This window comes from Buteo buteo, chromosome 19 (assembly GCF_964188355.1).
Source record: "Buteo buteo chromosome 19, bButBut1.hap1.1, whole genome shotgun sequence".
Classification (NCBI taxonomy): Eukaryota; Metazoa; Chordata; class Aves; order Accipitriformes; family Accipitridae; genus Buteo; species Buteo buteo.
Window position 1 is genome coordinate 9,455,481 of NC_134189.1, and position 13,389 is coordinate 9,468,869.

General features: G+C 41.4%; 1 protein-coding gene across 1 annotated transcript in view; it reads left to right on the top strand.

Annotated features, from left to right (window-relative positions):
* DGKI (diacylglycerol kinase iota) overlaps window positions 1–13,389 on the top strand; it is a 175,232-nt gene that overhangs the window by 138,910 nt on the left and 22,933 nt on the right. Inside the window, exon 28 of the mRNA XM_075051054.1 lies at window positions 7,540–7,565. Within this exon, the coding sequence (XP_074907155.1) occupies window positions 7,540–7,565 (26 nt within the window). The remainder of the gene's footprint in view (window positions 1–7,539; window positions 7,566–13,389) is intronic.

Below are 13,389 nucleotides of genomic sequence, written 5' to 3' on the forward strand. Positions count from 1 at the left end.
ATAATTCATAAGTTAAAGTCATATAATTTATAAGGTAAAGTCATAGCAAAATGATCTCTGGGTTAATCTTTTTCTGGAAAAAATAAAAGTACCCAGATCTGTTGTTGAGAAAAGGGGTCAGATGATTTGTTACCTGATTGCACCTAACATTTTGTTTTGCTTTTCAGGTAGGATGTTAAAGCAGTGTATAGGCCCAGCCCCTTTAGTTCCTGTCCCAGGTCTTTTTAATAAAGAGCAGTTTCAAACAGCATCCAGTCCCTTGACATGCAGTCTGTTGTTTTGCCAAAGTATTACATGGTGTCGTTAGGTCTTACTTTATTTCTTTTAGGGTCAGAGCCACCTCAGCTACTGCCTTTCCTTTGTCTTTTGCCCCCCAAATTCATCAAGTGATTGACAGGTAGGTCAGTGAGGATTTTGAAGATTTAATTCAAATCTGGAAATGGAAGAATAGCATTTCAAAGAAGCTTGGATCAGGCCCTCTTCAAAATGAATGTCTTGCATTCCCCTGAGATATGTTGGTGTCATGTGGTGATAAGAGAAAGAGAAGCCAAGTATTAAAAAAACAAAACAACAAACCAACAACAAACAACCCCTGATCACCCTACAGTGATCCTGCTGGTTGTTTGGAAATACCTTCTTTTTCAAGGAAATTACATGCCAACATTCTTAGGTCATGTTTTGACCTTGATTCCAAGGTAGAACTGTCTTTTTCAAGATGAATATGTTAGAACATCTCTCTCACTTCTTCTTCTTCTTCTTCTTCTTCTTCTTTTTTAAATCAAGGTTAAACTTGTTAAGGTTTACAGCTGATTTTGCAGCAAAATCTTTTATTCCCTTGTTAAGCAGCAATTCCCAGGCAACTCCTCTGGGTGTCAGTACAACTTCAGGTATAGCTGCATTGTGGTGTTCCAAGCCTTCATTCAAAGCATTCTACAGTGGACAGAGAAATGGTAAGAGATAAAAAGTTATACCGTAATGAGAAAAGATATGGAAAAATATAAGGGACATAGTCATGCCTGAGACACAGCAAGGAATACATCTGAGCTGCCCTTGTTTTACTGCAAAGCCCCAAGCTACATTCCTGTATGTTGGAGTTCTTGTGAACAGCCTGAGGCAATGGGTTATGTGCAGGTAAAGGCTGAGGCTGCAGAATGAAGCTACAGAGATGCTAGAAAAAGTACTGATCTTTGCCTTTAGCAGAATTAGAAAAAATTAGGCTCTTCAGGTTGTCATTACAGATTAACAGGACATGTCTGAATGGATTTCTGCAAAATAATAAATTACCTGAATGGAATTTTTTAGATTCAGGGAGCATTGCTAGTCAGCATTTTCCCACGTGTGAGACAGTATGGCCATTGTCTATGAGAAATACTTGAGAGGAAAGAATGACAGGAAAGCTGCAATAGTAAAAGCAGAAAGCTTTGTAGAGAGAATCATAGAATTGCAGAAAAATTTAGGTTGGGGAGGACCTCTGAAGGTCATCTGATACAAACCCCTGTTCAAAATAGGTCCAGTTAGATGAAGTTGTTCATAGCCTTTCCAGATAAGTTTTGAATATCTGCAAAGCTGGAGGTTCAGCAGTGTCTCTGCACAACCTGTTCCTCTGTTTGACCACACACATGGTAAAAAAAATTTTACTAATATCCAATCTGAATTTCCCATGTCCCAGTTTGTGACCGTTGCTTCTCCTCTTCTTTCTTTAAGCAGACTCTGGCTCTGTCTTCTTTATACCTTCCTTCCCATTAGGTAGTCGAAGGCAGCAATAAGATTTCCCCTGAGCCTTCTCTTCTTACTGAACGAACGCAGATCCCTCAGCCTCTCCTCGTATGTCTCTCCTCACATGCCCTCACCATCTCTGTGGCCCTTTGCAGAACTCGGTCCAGTTTGTCAACATCTGTCATGTTCTCAAGTCTCACAGGTACTGAGTAGAGGGTAAAAATGACTTCCATCTACTTTATGGCTGTGCTCTTGCAAATAGAGCCCAGTATGTCATTGGCCTTCGCTGTCGCAGGGAACTCTGCTGACTGATGTTCAACTTGTGCTCCGTTAACACCCTGCATCCTTTTCTGCAAAGCTGTTTTCCAGGTGCTAGGCCCTCAGCCTGTCTTGTTGCATGGGTTTATTCCTCCTGAGGTGCAGGACTTTGCCTTTGTTGAACTTGCTAGGTTGCTGCTAGCCCACTTCTTCAGCCTGTCAAAGTCACTGAATTGGGCATGTATAGGGTCAAAGTGAAAGTGTGGGGAAGCTCTCGGTAATCCTTGGGCTTTTATTTTTTATCAAGTGCCATGGCAGAAAATGGTGATGCCCCCGCTGAGCGTTATCTTTAGCTCTTATTGGGTCCCTCCAAGGACGTGCTGAGGGACCAGAAAGCAAGCGGTTCTGCCTTTCTGTGAGTAAGATATGAGTCACTTTCTGCAGCTGGGACTGCAGGGGACTCACCAGTCCCACAGGTGTTGATGCAGATTGCTGAATGAGGGGGTTTCCTCACCTTTATTTTAAAAATACTTTATGTGCTAAAAATTTTCTTTGACTACAAACAGAGAATATATGAATAAATCCCAATAGGGATGCCACTTTCATTTCTGAAGAGATGTACAGATGAAATGAGAAAGAATGGGTTTAATCTGAAAGCTCTTTCCCTCCACTCATCACAGGCAGCTATTGTCAGACTGAATAAGAAAGTTTGCAGAAATACATTGCTTAAGCAGGGAAAAAGGAGAATGGTCATAAAAACCAGCAGAATTGCTGCACACAGATTGTTATTTGGCCTTTAAATTGTAAATGGATGGTTTTAAATAGGCCTGGTGCAGATGGTTTCTGCTACAGGTTTATTGATTAAAATAGCTGCTTTACATCAGCTCCGGGTTTGTTTCTCCAGAGGCTTTTGTCTTCATGAATAATGTACGCATTTGCTGAAATTTTGTTAGAATTCATCTGCTGGAGGCTGGCTGTATTTCTCTAGGTTCCTAAGCCTCAGTTGACTAGGCTTGAAATTGTGACGGTCCCTGCCTTTCCCTCCTTAGAAATGAATATTCCCTCTTCCACCCTTCCAGTGCTGAATAAATCTAGTGCTTGCACATTGGAGAGTGCACTTGGAAACAGCTGTGAGTGTCTGGCTGTTTGGGGAAGGCTTGCATGATACCAAAAGCTGTCTTGGCTATACTGGGGATTAGATTTTTGCCAGCAATTGATCCAAAGCCTGTAAGAGTGAGCGGAAAAATTCCAGTGAGCTTTGCATCAGACCATTAACTCTGAGGTACAGTGCTGGTTTAGGTGGGCATGTCTCATGCCTTCAGTATCATAAGTCTTCCCATTTGCTGGAAGCTTCTAGTGAATGCGTGACTAGGGGCTTTTAATGTTATTATTCAGGCTATTTAATCTGTGTACCTCGTTTTCTGGGAGATCCTTGTGCATTTTGTGTTAAGCAGAAAAGGTACTGCTTTGCTTGCATAGGGAGTGGTGGAAGAGGCAACGTGCGCCTTCCCCTTGCAGACTGAGGCTGCCAAGTGCTGTTATCTCTTCTGGGTAGAGCTCACCACTCTGCCACAGGAGGAGGACACTACTGAGGGACCTATAGCAAAAGGAGGGGTACAAACAACATGGAAAGCAAATGGAGATGATAACGTACTTCCCCTCCTCCTCCCTTCTGATCCCTTTCCCGATCGTCACAGTAATATTTGTCTTCCCTTTAACTAGTCACTACAGCAATAGCTCTTTGTGAAGCATCTGTCAAACCAGGGCAGGAGAAAAGCCAGATTAATGCCTTTGGTGAAAATGTTTGAAATTGGGCTTCCTTTTCACGCTTACGCATGGGAAAAGAGCACTGTTGGTAGAAGACCTACTTTAATGTTATGATTCCGGAAATGCAGCCAGTCATAGACAATCTGGCCTGTCTTTACTCTCTTGGGGAGGTGGGGGGTTTGATAAGCCTTTCTTTCTACAAGTTCATTTTACACCAAGATAAAAACAGAAAAAGTAACAGTTGTTATAAAAAATAAGCAATTCCATTCTGAAATGGCCAAGAACAGGATATTGCAGTGCCTGAACCTTTTCCTGAAGGTTTTTAGGGGTTTGATTTGTTTTGTTTAGTTTAACTAAATTAAATTTTTTTCAAGATTTTATTTGGCAAAGTGTTTTGACCCAGGTGGGGCCACAGATTTTGGCAGTTTATTAGTTCTTCTTGAAGTATCTCTGACTTGTCTCTAGCCTTTTTTAAGGCATGGAGGTTGTGAGAATGATAACTTGCTTCTTTATGACAGTCAAACACACAGCTAGAATCTTATTAGGAGGGCAGCTGACAGGCGCTAGATAGATGGTTACTGTGTGGATGTTAGCAGCTGAGAATCCTCCCTTCTCAGGACACTCGTCTGGTGACCAGTGCTGCCACAGTATATCCCTCACACTTCTTACAGACCTGAGAGAAAGATGTGTGACCGGAAATATGAGCATCCACTGGATTTTTTTGCTGTCAGGAGAGTCCCCTGTGGCTGTGGAGTGAGTGTATGTGGTTTAGAGCAGGTCATTAGACTTTCTTTCTTTCGTCCCTTAGAGCCTCTCATAAGCATGGGGTAGATAAGACAATGCATAAAATGCCCAACACTATTAGTGTGGACTTTTCAGCAGCTTCACTTCCTTACATTATAGTTACAAGCAGGACTCCCCTTGGTGTAGTTAGGCCAGTACTTGAACTGTTTGGAAAATCCCTCCCCCTGCTAAAATATACAGCCTGAAATTGTAGGAGAATTTTGAGAGTCCTCTCCACTCTTTGCCAAAATACTTTGTTAGTAGTGCACCAAAGGAAGCCTAGTTTATTGTGATTGAACCTTTGGTATCTCCAATGGTGGAAGCTGTCATTGAGGCTTTCCTGTGGCTGAGATATTCAAAACCTCTCTTTCTGGCTTTGCAGCTATGTAAAAAAAAAATGGAGCTTCTGCTATCGTGTTTCCTTGTGAGAGCAGGAATCGGGTCTCCAACCCCCCTGTTAACGATGGGTGAAATGAGCCAACAAGCTCAAACTTTATTAGGGTGAGGCAGAGAGGGGCATACATACACATCAAGATGCTCTGATTATATAAACCTTATTTTCTCAGGATACCAGGCTACGCAGTTCCATGAAGCCTTTTAAATGAAAACACTGCTAGTAACAACAGTAGTACTTGTCAGATTTCTTACTGTTCAAACATCTGTGTTCAAGGCATGCAACAAAGGTACATGGCAGCAGTATTTTGAAAAATACCTACTAATTTGGGGCACACTAAATATGCACAAAGATATTTTTCATCCCTCCCTTCAATGTTTTAATCGAGAAGGCAGTGGTATTGTAATAGTGTCTCTCCTGTTGTTGATGCTTTAAGGAACTAATGACATCTGTTTTACCAGGCATAAAGAAGAGCCAAATTATAGGATAATCTGTACTGTTTATTTTACTGTTTCAAATAAAGATCTGAAAGTGATGAAACTGTGCAATTAAGAAACAAAACAGAGGAATAAATTCTACTGATGCTGTGGGATACTGCATTAGCAATGGGTGGAGAGTCAGGATGCGTGAGCTAAGGGACCTGGCATGACTCCTGCATGTAAAAATATTTTTAAATACCTGAAAATTTGTACCTTTTGATATGGCTCGTTCTGCACTGTTTAACCTTGTAGGAAACACCGGGTCTTGAGTTTTGACCTTCAGAAGGCCTTCTGCTGGGGGTTGTGGAGAAAGGCCTGTAACTAACTGGTTAAAGCAGTGGGACAGAGTCCTGGTGATGCCTGCTAATCCTCTGGGTTACCCACATTCCTACTGTATTTCTACAGACACGGCTGGAAGTGCAAGGGCAGAGCTGGCCTGGTTGGCAGCAGAGCAGGATACATGTCTAGGATGTTCAGCAGCAATCAAGGGATTTAATGGGAGTAGAGGATTAATTAATTCTGATCCATACAGACACATTGGCTTCTTGCACAGTCAGAATTGTAATTAGGCAATCACATTTTTTCCTTTCACAGTGACCATTACTCCAGCTGTGTTGTAACTCTTTCCTCTCTTTCTTTGCAAATCTCTCTCTTTTTTTTGAAACTAAAAATTTGCATACCTCATTAGGAAAGTTTCCTTCTTTTCTTTCCACCTTTCCTGTTTGCATCTACCTATTTGCATATTTGCTTCTGATGTCCTATAATCCCTCAACCTTTATTTTCAGACCCCTGTTATGGAATGAGATCGTGACTCCTTCCTGAGCTTCTTCATTCCTCTAAATCCAGGGTTTCTAACCCTTGTTTCCACCCCCAACACTCATCCCCTGCCAACTCAGTTAAATATACATGTGCTCTTTTCCCCTTTGTTCCTTCTTTTCCCTTCACCCCTCTGTGGCTGCTTTTCTTATGTCGGCTTTGATCTCTTGCTGGCAACACTAACATTTTTAAATCTTTAGTAATTTGTTATTTTTATACATTGATGCAAAATTAAATATATCTTGGAAAGGAAGCATGGGTTGCCCCATTCACTGTGGGAACAAACTCCTTGTTACCTGGGTGGGAAGGCTATATATGCAGTTGAAAATCTTTGCTGGGGAAGTGCTGAGGCAACTGTCTAATCCGCTATATGTGTCAATCTGGTCTAAATAACCAAGGCACATCCCAGATTTGGCTGTACAGTTAGCCTCAGTTTTGCTAAGCCAAGCTACCGCAGCAAAGGGAGAAATGGTGGGCCGATACTTTACATCTCTTTATGTTCCTTTGTTGTGGGTGCTGACCAAAACGATGAGGATTGGGATCCTTAGTGATGGGAACTGTGACACAAATCCCTGGAATTCAGTGGGGCCCTTCTGTTCATCAGCAGGGGCACTGAGAGGTCCCTCATGATTTACAACCCCTCGTTCTCTTGGAGTATTATCAGAGGCTTAAGCCACTGGTTAGGGTATCCTGTAACTCTTGTGTTGCTGCTGTTATGTTGCTTTTTACTGTATTTACATCTGTGCAGACTTTTTTTTTTGTGTGTGTGTGTCTAAGTTGCTTTTGTGAAGATGGCATGAAGTGTTATTAATTATGACTAGTGTTTAATGCAAGCCACTACATTGACTCATGGTAAGAAAAATGGCCACCTTAATGACTGAGAGTTCCTATGAAGCTGTAATTTCCTCAACCACCCCTAGTTGTGAGGTTTTCTCCTGGCCCACACTTAATTATGGTCCCTTCAATAATCTCTAGAGGATCAGGGCTTTCTCATCAGTAATGTTAGCTATTTCCAACAGTAACAGTAGTAGATAAGTTTTTTGCCAAGTACCTATAGAAACTCTTGGCATGAGTGCTTAACAGCACAGCTGACAGCTGCCTTATGGACGTGACTCCATACAGCCACTCTGGTCTGCAGAACCTGCTGCTCGAGTAGGTCTCTACCCTTTTCTGCTCTTTTCTTGTCAGATGCTTCCAGCCCTCTTTTCTAAGGAATAAAGAATAAAACCTTCAAATTCCTTATATCCCATTTCCCACAGTGATACTGAACCTTATTTGTGGCCTTTTCATACCAAAGATTGACTGGACTTTGTTGTTTTATTCCAGGTCACCAGTCTCTTCAGAAGATCAAGGTAAGATCTGTTTTATAGATATTAATAGCATATTAAAAATGAGACTAAAGACTAACTAGTAAGCTGTGTTTTAACACAGTTGTGGTGGAGAAAAATTACTTTGTAAAAATGAAAATTAGATGTTGCTCAGACGTTGTTCACCCCTAGACATCAAGTGCTTGTTTATCTAGCTGATTAGCTGGGGCTGACGAAAGTTAAGCCTGTGTTGAGCTATTTGTAAAATGAATCTTGCTCAGCCAAATGGAACTACTGCAAGTGTTTGCAATTTATTCACACAATTGCATAGGGCTTCACATATGGAAAATTATGTGTGGGCTTAAAGGATGATATATGGTTTTTGTGAAGTTGAGCTGATCTCTTATGGCTCTTATAGGACAGCACCTTCGTAGCAGAGGAGATTGTATTATGCTTTAGAGGCTTGAACGCACGTTAGCTTGGGTTACCACTAAAGTCAGTTTGGTAGCACAGTATGGAATTTAGTGCAGCTAGCAGCTTCTACATGTAAAAATCTCATGGCGTGAGCAGCAAGAGTTGCAGGTTATAGTAATATACGTGGTCTGAAGGAGACTGAAGGATCTGATCTTTCCCTATGGACTAAAGAGGGAGTTTGCAGTGACTAGTTGGTTAATAACTTGACCGACTTAGGTGGTTAGAGCTAGGTGGTATGAATATCCCTCTAGAGTACATTAAACTATGGTTGCATTGGTACTGAAATCCAGAATTGTACTACAAATGAGGTGGTAATTGCACTGGCAGAGTTGCACAAGGAATGCAAAAAAAAAAAAGGGAGATTGTAACAGAGAGGAGAAAGTTCATCATGTAGCTCTGAATCGGGAATATTATTTTGGACACAAAATAAATATCTGTTTTCTTCTGGCATTCAATCTGTATACAGTTACACAATCAGCAAAATTTCTGGACAATACAATAAGGATTATTCAAGAAAGGTCCAGATGGGGAATAGTAAGGACTGTTGCAAATGGAGACGTAAGGAGGTCTGACCCTGGAATTGTGTCACTGAAGTATGTTCACTTGGAATGTGGAGTGACTAGTTAGATATCAACCTACATTGTCCTTGGCTCCAGCCAAGATCTTTTTAGTCCAGTATAGTGGCTATCAAACATAACGTCATTAATAAATTCTCTTCCATGTCCTTCATGTGTCATTTCTTAGTAAAGAAAGTTATAAAGAAAGCCATAAAAATGGACAAACATGTCAGACCAAAGATATATCTAGTCCATTCCCAGTGTCCAATAGCAGTGGATCCCCTGACAAATAAGAGCATGAGAATGGCAGAAGTATACAGTTTTAATTTCCTGGTGTACCCTACCAACTTCCTGTGATTTACAGCTCATTGACTTTGTGAGCTAAAGGTAGTCTTCTTGTTTTATAGTTCACCTGCTTTTTACCACAACTACAGCTTCTTAGTATAAACTACTGGAGACTTGTGAGAAGTTGACAGTATACCTCATTTCTTCAGCTGTCTGAAGAAATTTGAAAACATTATCACCTAATATACTATTTCAAGACCTGGACTCAGGCTGGTTGTTAGTGCATAAGCTTATTAGTGATAGACTGCTCTTGCTTTTTCATTTCCCTTGCATTTATTCTGTTGCTCCATTTTTATCTATTAATGGAGTAACAGACAGTGTAAATGTATTTCCTTGTATATCTTTAAACTTTAGCATTTCCTGCTGTCATAATTCTTTCCTCCTTTCCACTATTTTTATACTGTTCTAGTTTCTCACAAAATCTTCCTGTTTGCCATCTACCATCTGCTGCCAGGGTCTGGCTTTTCAGGTTTGATAAACATCTCTGAATAGCCTCTTCCTTCCCTCTCTTCCCTTTCTCCCATAAGAAACCTCCTCCGAAATGCAGAGTGAAAGTCCTATGTTCCCTCGACCAATTAGTGATGCGACAGTGCTAGTTATTAGAAGTTTTGTGTTTTGTGACCGTGGATTATCTAACTAGATTTGTCATCCATGTAAATATGTAGGAGCTTCTCTCAAACACAAAAGATATTCCATGCCCCAGTGACTTTTCAGAAAGAGAGGTCCAGTGCTTGGATTTCCTCTCTCCCGCTATGCCACGTAGAGACCATGGTAAATGAGCACAGTACCAGAAGGAAAATGTGAAAAAAGTGCTGTAGCACAAGCTCTTTTGAACCTAGGTGCTTCTCAGTCCACTTCATGCACGTATGGAAGCATCTCAAATTAGTCTTCGTTCTGAAATCTCTTATCTAAATGAAAAATAGAGGGTCCAGCTGAAAACTTATCTCTGACTGGCCTGTCTTTTGTGGTCTTTATGCAGACCTCTCCTGGTATATTTTTCTTGGAGTAGGTATCCAGGAGTCAGTTTTGAGACTCTTATTTTAATTAACAATGAGTACTCAACTGTGTGCCCATTCAAGATGTTAAACATTCATATATAGTTTTATAAGGCAGTAATACTTTGGGGCGCACAGTGGGGTAAGATCCAACTGTAGAATAACATATCCTCACTGGCATCACTCTACGTGCTGTGTTTCAGCTGCTCTTCTCTATTATGGGGCACATTTCTAGTGCTGATTTTCTGATGATGTGATGTGTTGGCCATTACTGAGAAAAGGCACTTTCTCTGTTGTGTTGGATCTTTTGTTTTAACTTCCCATCTGGTTCCTGGTCTTCGTTTTGTCTGCTTTAATCTTCAGTTCCCATTTCTCTTCTGCTGCTTCTCTGTGTTTTTTTCTTTCCATCATCCTTGTCTTCCTTTTCAAATGTCTCTTTACCCTTGACCATGAGGTTCAATTCTGCATAGACTCTTGCATTGCGCTCCTCACTTTGGTTTCTGAATGTCCTGCTTCTCCTCCAGTGTGGGCTGCCTGCTTCAAGCATTAGTTGCCAGCAGTAGCTGTAGCATCTGTACTGTAGTAACAGAGTTGCTACCAGAATTAGCATCAAATGTGAGTGGCACTTCCATTAATCCCTGACAGGACAATGCATTATGCTGTCTTGAAGAGAGGGTGAGGATAAAGCACCATCTGTCTGGGACTGGGCATCTATTGAACAATTGTAACAGCACACAATGCTCCTTGTTGTGGACACGTGTTAAGGGCACCTTTATCAGTTACAAAACAGAGCCATTTTAATCGGTGCAGAAAGGGAAATAGTACTGCTAGAAAATCCCAAACTTCAAAAGAAAAAACCCAAACCTTTTAAAGATTTTAAAAGGTTTGTGTGTCTGTTCTTGGTACAGGTAGTTAGGAAATACATAACTAAAGAGTGGAATCATCATCTGCTTTCTTTTTTTTTTTTAAATAATTAAAAAAACAAAACCAAACAAACCAGAAGCAGCGCAGACAAAACCCCTAATCTCCAAATTCCCTAACTGACAAAATGGAACAAACTAAGTAAATACCAAAGCATAGTAGTTTAGCCAGGGGATTAAAGTGATGACTCTGAAGAATGAAGCGGAAGGGTTACCTGCTCAGCAGCGTGGGCCCTGGTGCAGTTACATGCCCTGCAGCCTTGGAGGACAATGGTCTGTCTTTGGCTGAGAGTCAACAATGGCAAGTGGCAAGGCCGCAGAAGACCTGGTGGATGTCATGAAGGAGGGGACAGGCAGGTCCCCTCTTAGTGAATGGTACCACCTGCTCTACTTTCACTCCATAAAAATCCCGGTCTTATGCTTAGGAGGTCTGAAGCTATTGGAAGTTATTGAAGAAACCATATCTATTGTTTCTAGATCAGATATAGTACTGTGACGGGAATGCAGACTTGCAGACTCTAATGCATCGCCTGGCCAGTACAGTCATTGCCTGATTATTGTTAGGTGAATGGTTGAGGTTTACCAAACCCTTCCTTCATCTAGCACCTTTCAGTATTGCACTGTATGTTGTATGTATGCTAGATCGTGCCTTGCCCACTCTTATTCACAGACAGCCTGCAGAAATCTGTCTACAAATTTTAACTATGCTAATGCATTGAATAATCTTACATTTTACATTGCCTTTGGTCTAGCTTCATTGGGTTATCTTTACCATTCTTTGGTTACCCTGTGTGACCGAGTTGGCTGTTCTTCATCATCACCTGAGCAACTGAGGGAAATGCTCTTCAAAAAAAGTACAATGAGTTCCATTTCCATTTCGGTGTTCTGAAAAACATACCAGCAAACTCTTGAGTGGTGCTATTAATGGTGTGTGGACATTGGCACGTTATTTATCTAATGGCAACTTGGAGCTGATGCAACTCAATACTGGTTTGCCTAACTTCAAACAGAGGAACCTTGCCTTTGATGGAACTACTCAAAGTTTTAAGTGGCTATACTAATGCACCTCAAGTAGCAGTCAACCCCAGTACTTAATCCTTATGTATCTGAGTTGCATTCTGATCTGGAGACAGGAAGTTCCAAACATTTATGTCCCTGTTTTCTTGCTCTTCTTGTTTCTCTCTAAACCCCTGAAACTCAGCTTTTTGCGTTGTTTGCTTCTGGCAGACATGATTTTTTGCTGCATCAACATAACTTCTAGCAAGTTTTGCTGTGATTAAACTCAGTGTTTGTGTTTGGGTTTTTTTTTCCTACAATTTAATGAGGGAATAGAAGACAACTGAGAAATTAAGACAAGAGGCAAATATATTTAAAGGAGAAATTTTGGAGACAGTTGGTTATTACAATGTCTTAATATTATACAACAGATGAAGACGAGGGACGATTTTTCTGCTTGGAAAGACGAACAGCAACACTCAAAGGTCTTTCAGATTCTGGCAGATGGTGGTTCCATGATGATACTTAGAGTCATCCAGTCTGGATATCCTGCCCTTAGGAGGGATTTGTGTAGAGCCAGGAGTGCATTAGGAGTGAAGTGAGTTTATAATGGTGACCTTCAAATTAGCCTCTATTAGTAGAGTTTTCCACAGGGATTACTTGGCCTAGGTTCAAACTGGAAGCTTGGAGTGGGAGGTGTAATTCTGTCTCTAGGTGCCCCTCTGGATGGAGAGAACTGCTGTATGAATTATAAGGTAGCGAGTGAACAAGCATGTGTATGGAAGGCAGTGGCAGCTCTATCCCATACAGCAAAATGCTTTGCTATGCAATATCTGCTCCTGCCTTGGAGGCAGAATGTCCTGTGCATTATAGCATTTGCTCCAGTGCTGTCTGCTCCTTTAAAGAGAGGAAGACTGAACCCACGCGAGGAGGAAGGTGGCTGTAGGAGCCCCAGAAAAGAGCACAAGAGCTGAGAACGCTTCCTGGGACCTCCAATACATGGGATTTCCTCTTGTCTCTGGTGGCCTGTGGGAACATGGACTTCAGTCTCTCAACCTCCTTTCTTCTTTCTGGAGCTACTGCCCACTAGTCTTGCTAGTTACAGTCTGCAAAGGGACATTCAGCTCAAGAGTGTTTTAAGCATCCTGCCATCCTGAATAAAAGGACGAGCAGGGTACTACAGGTGAATCCAAACACCTCTGTGCTGGTAGAATTTAAAAAAAAAAAAAGGCACCTCTGTTTTGTACACAGATTCCATCAAAAGAGAGAGGATGGATTCACACAGCTCCAGCTGAGAAGCTGTATTCTTCAGGGTGATGTTGCAGCCGTTTACGTAGCAACAAATTGAGATGTCTTGGAATGCTTTCTCTGAACAAATCAAAGACAGTACGGTGGGGGGGCTCCTGACTGCAGGTATTTATTTTGATTAATTAGCCACTTTGGGAAGAAAGCCCTCCTGGATAGTGTTTTGAAAGTATGTCTGTGGCCAGCTGAGCCAACAGTTGCTTGGGGATCTGCTCTGAGTTTGTTCATTTACTTCTCAGCTCAGCAGAGGCTGGTATCGGTGCAGACCCATGGTACC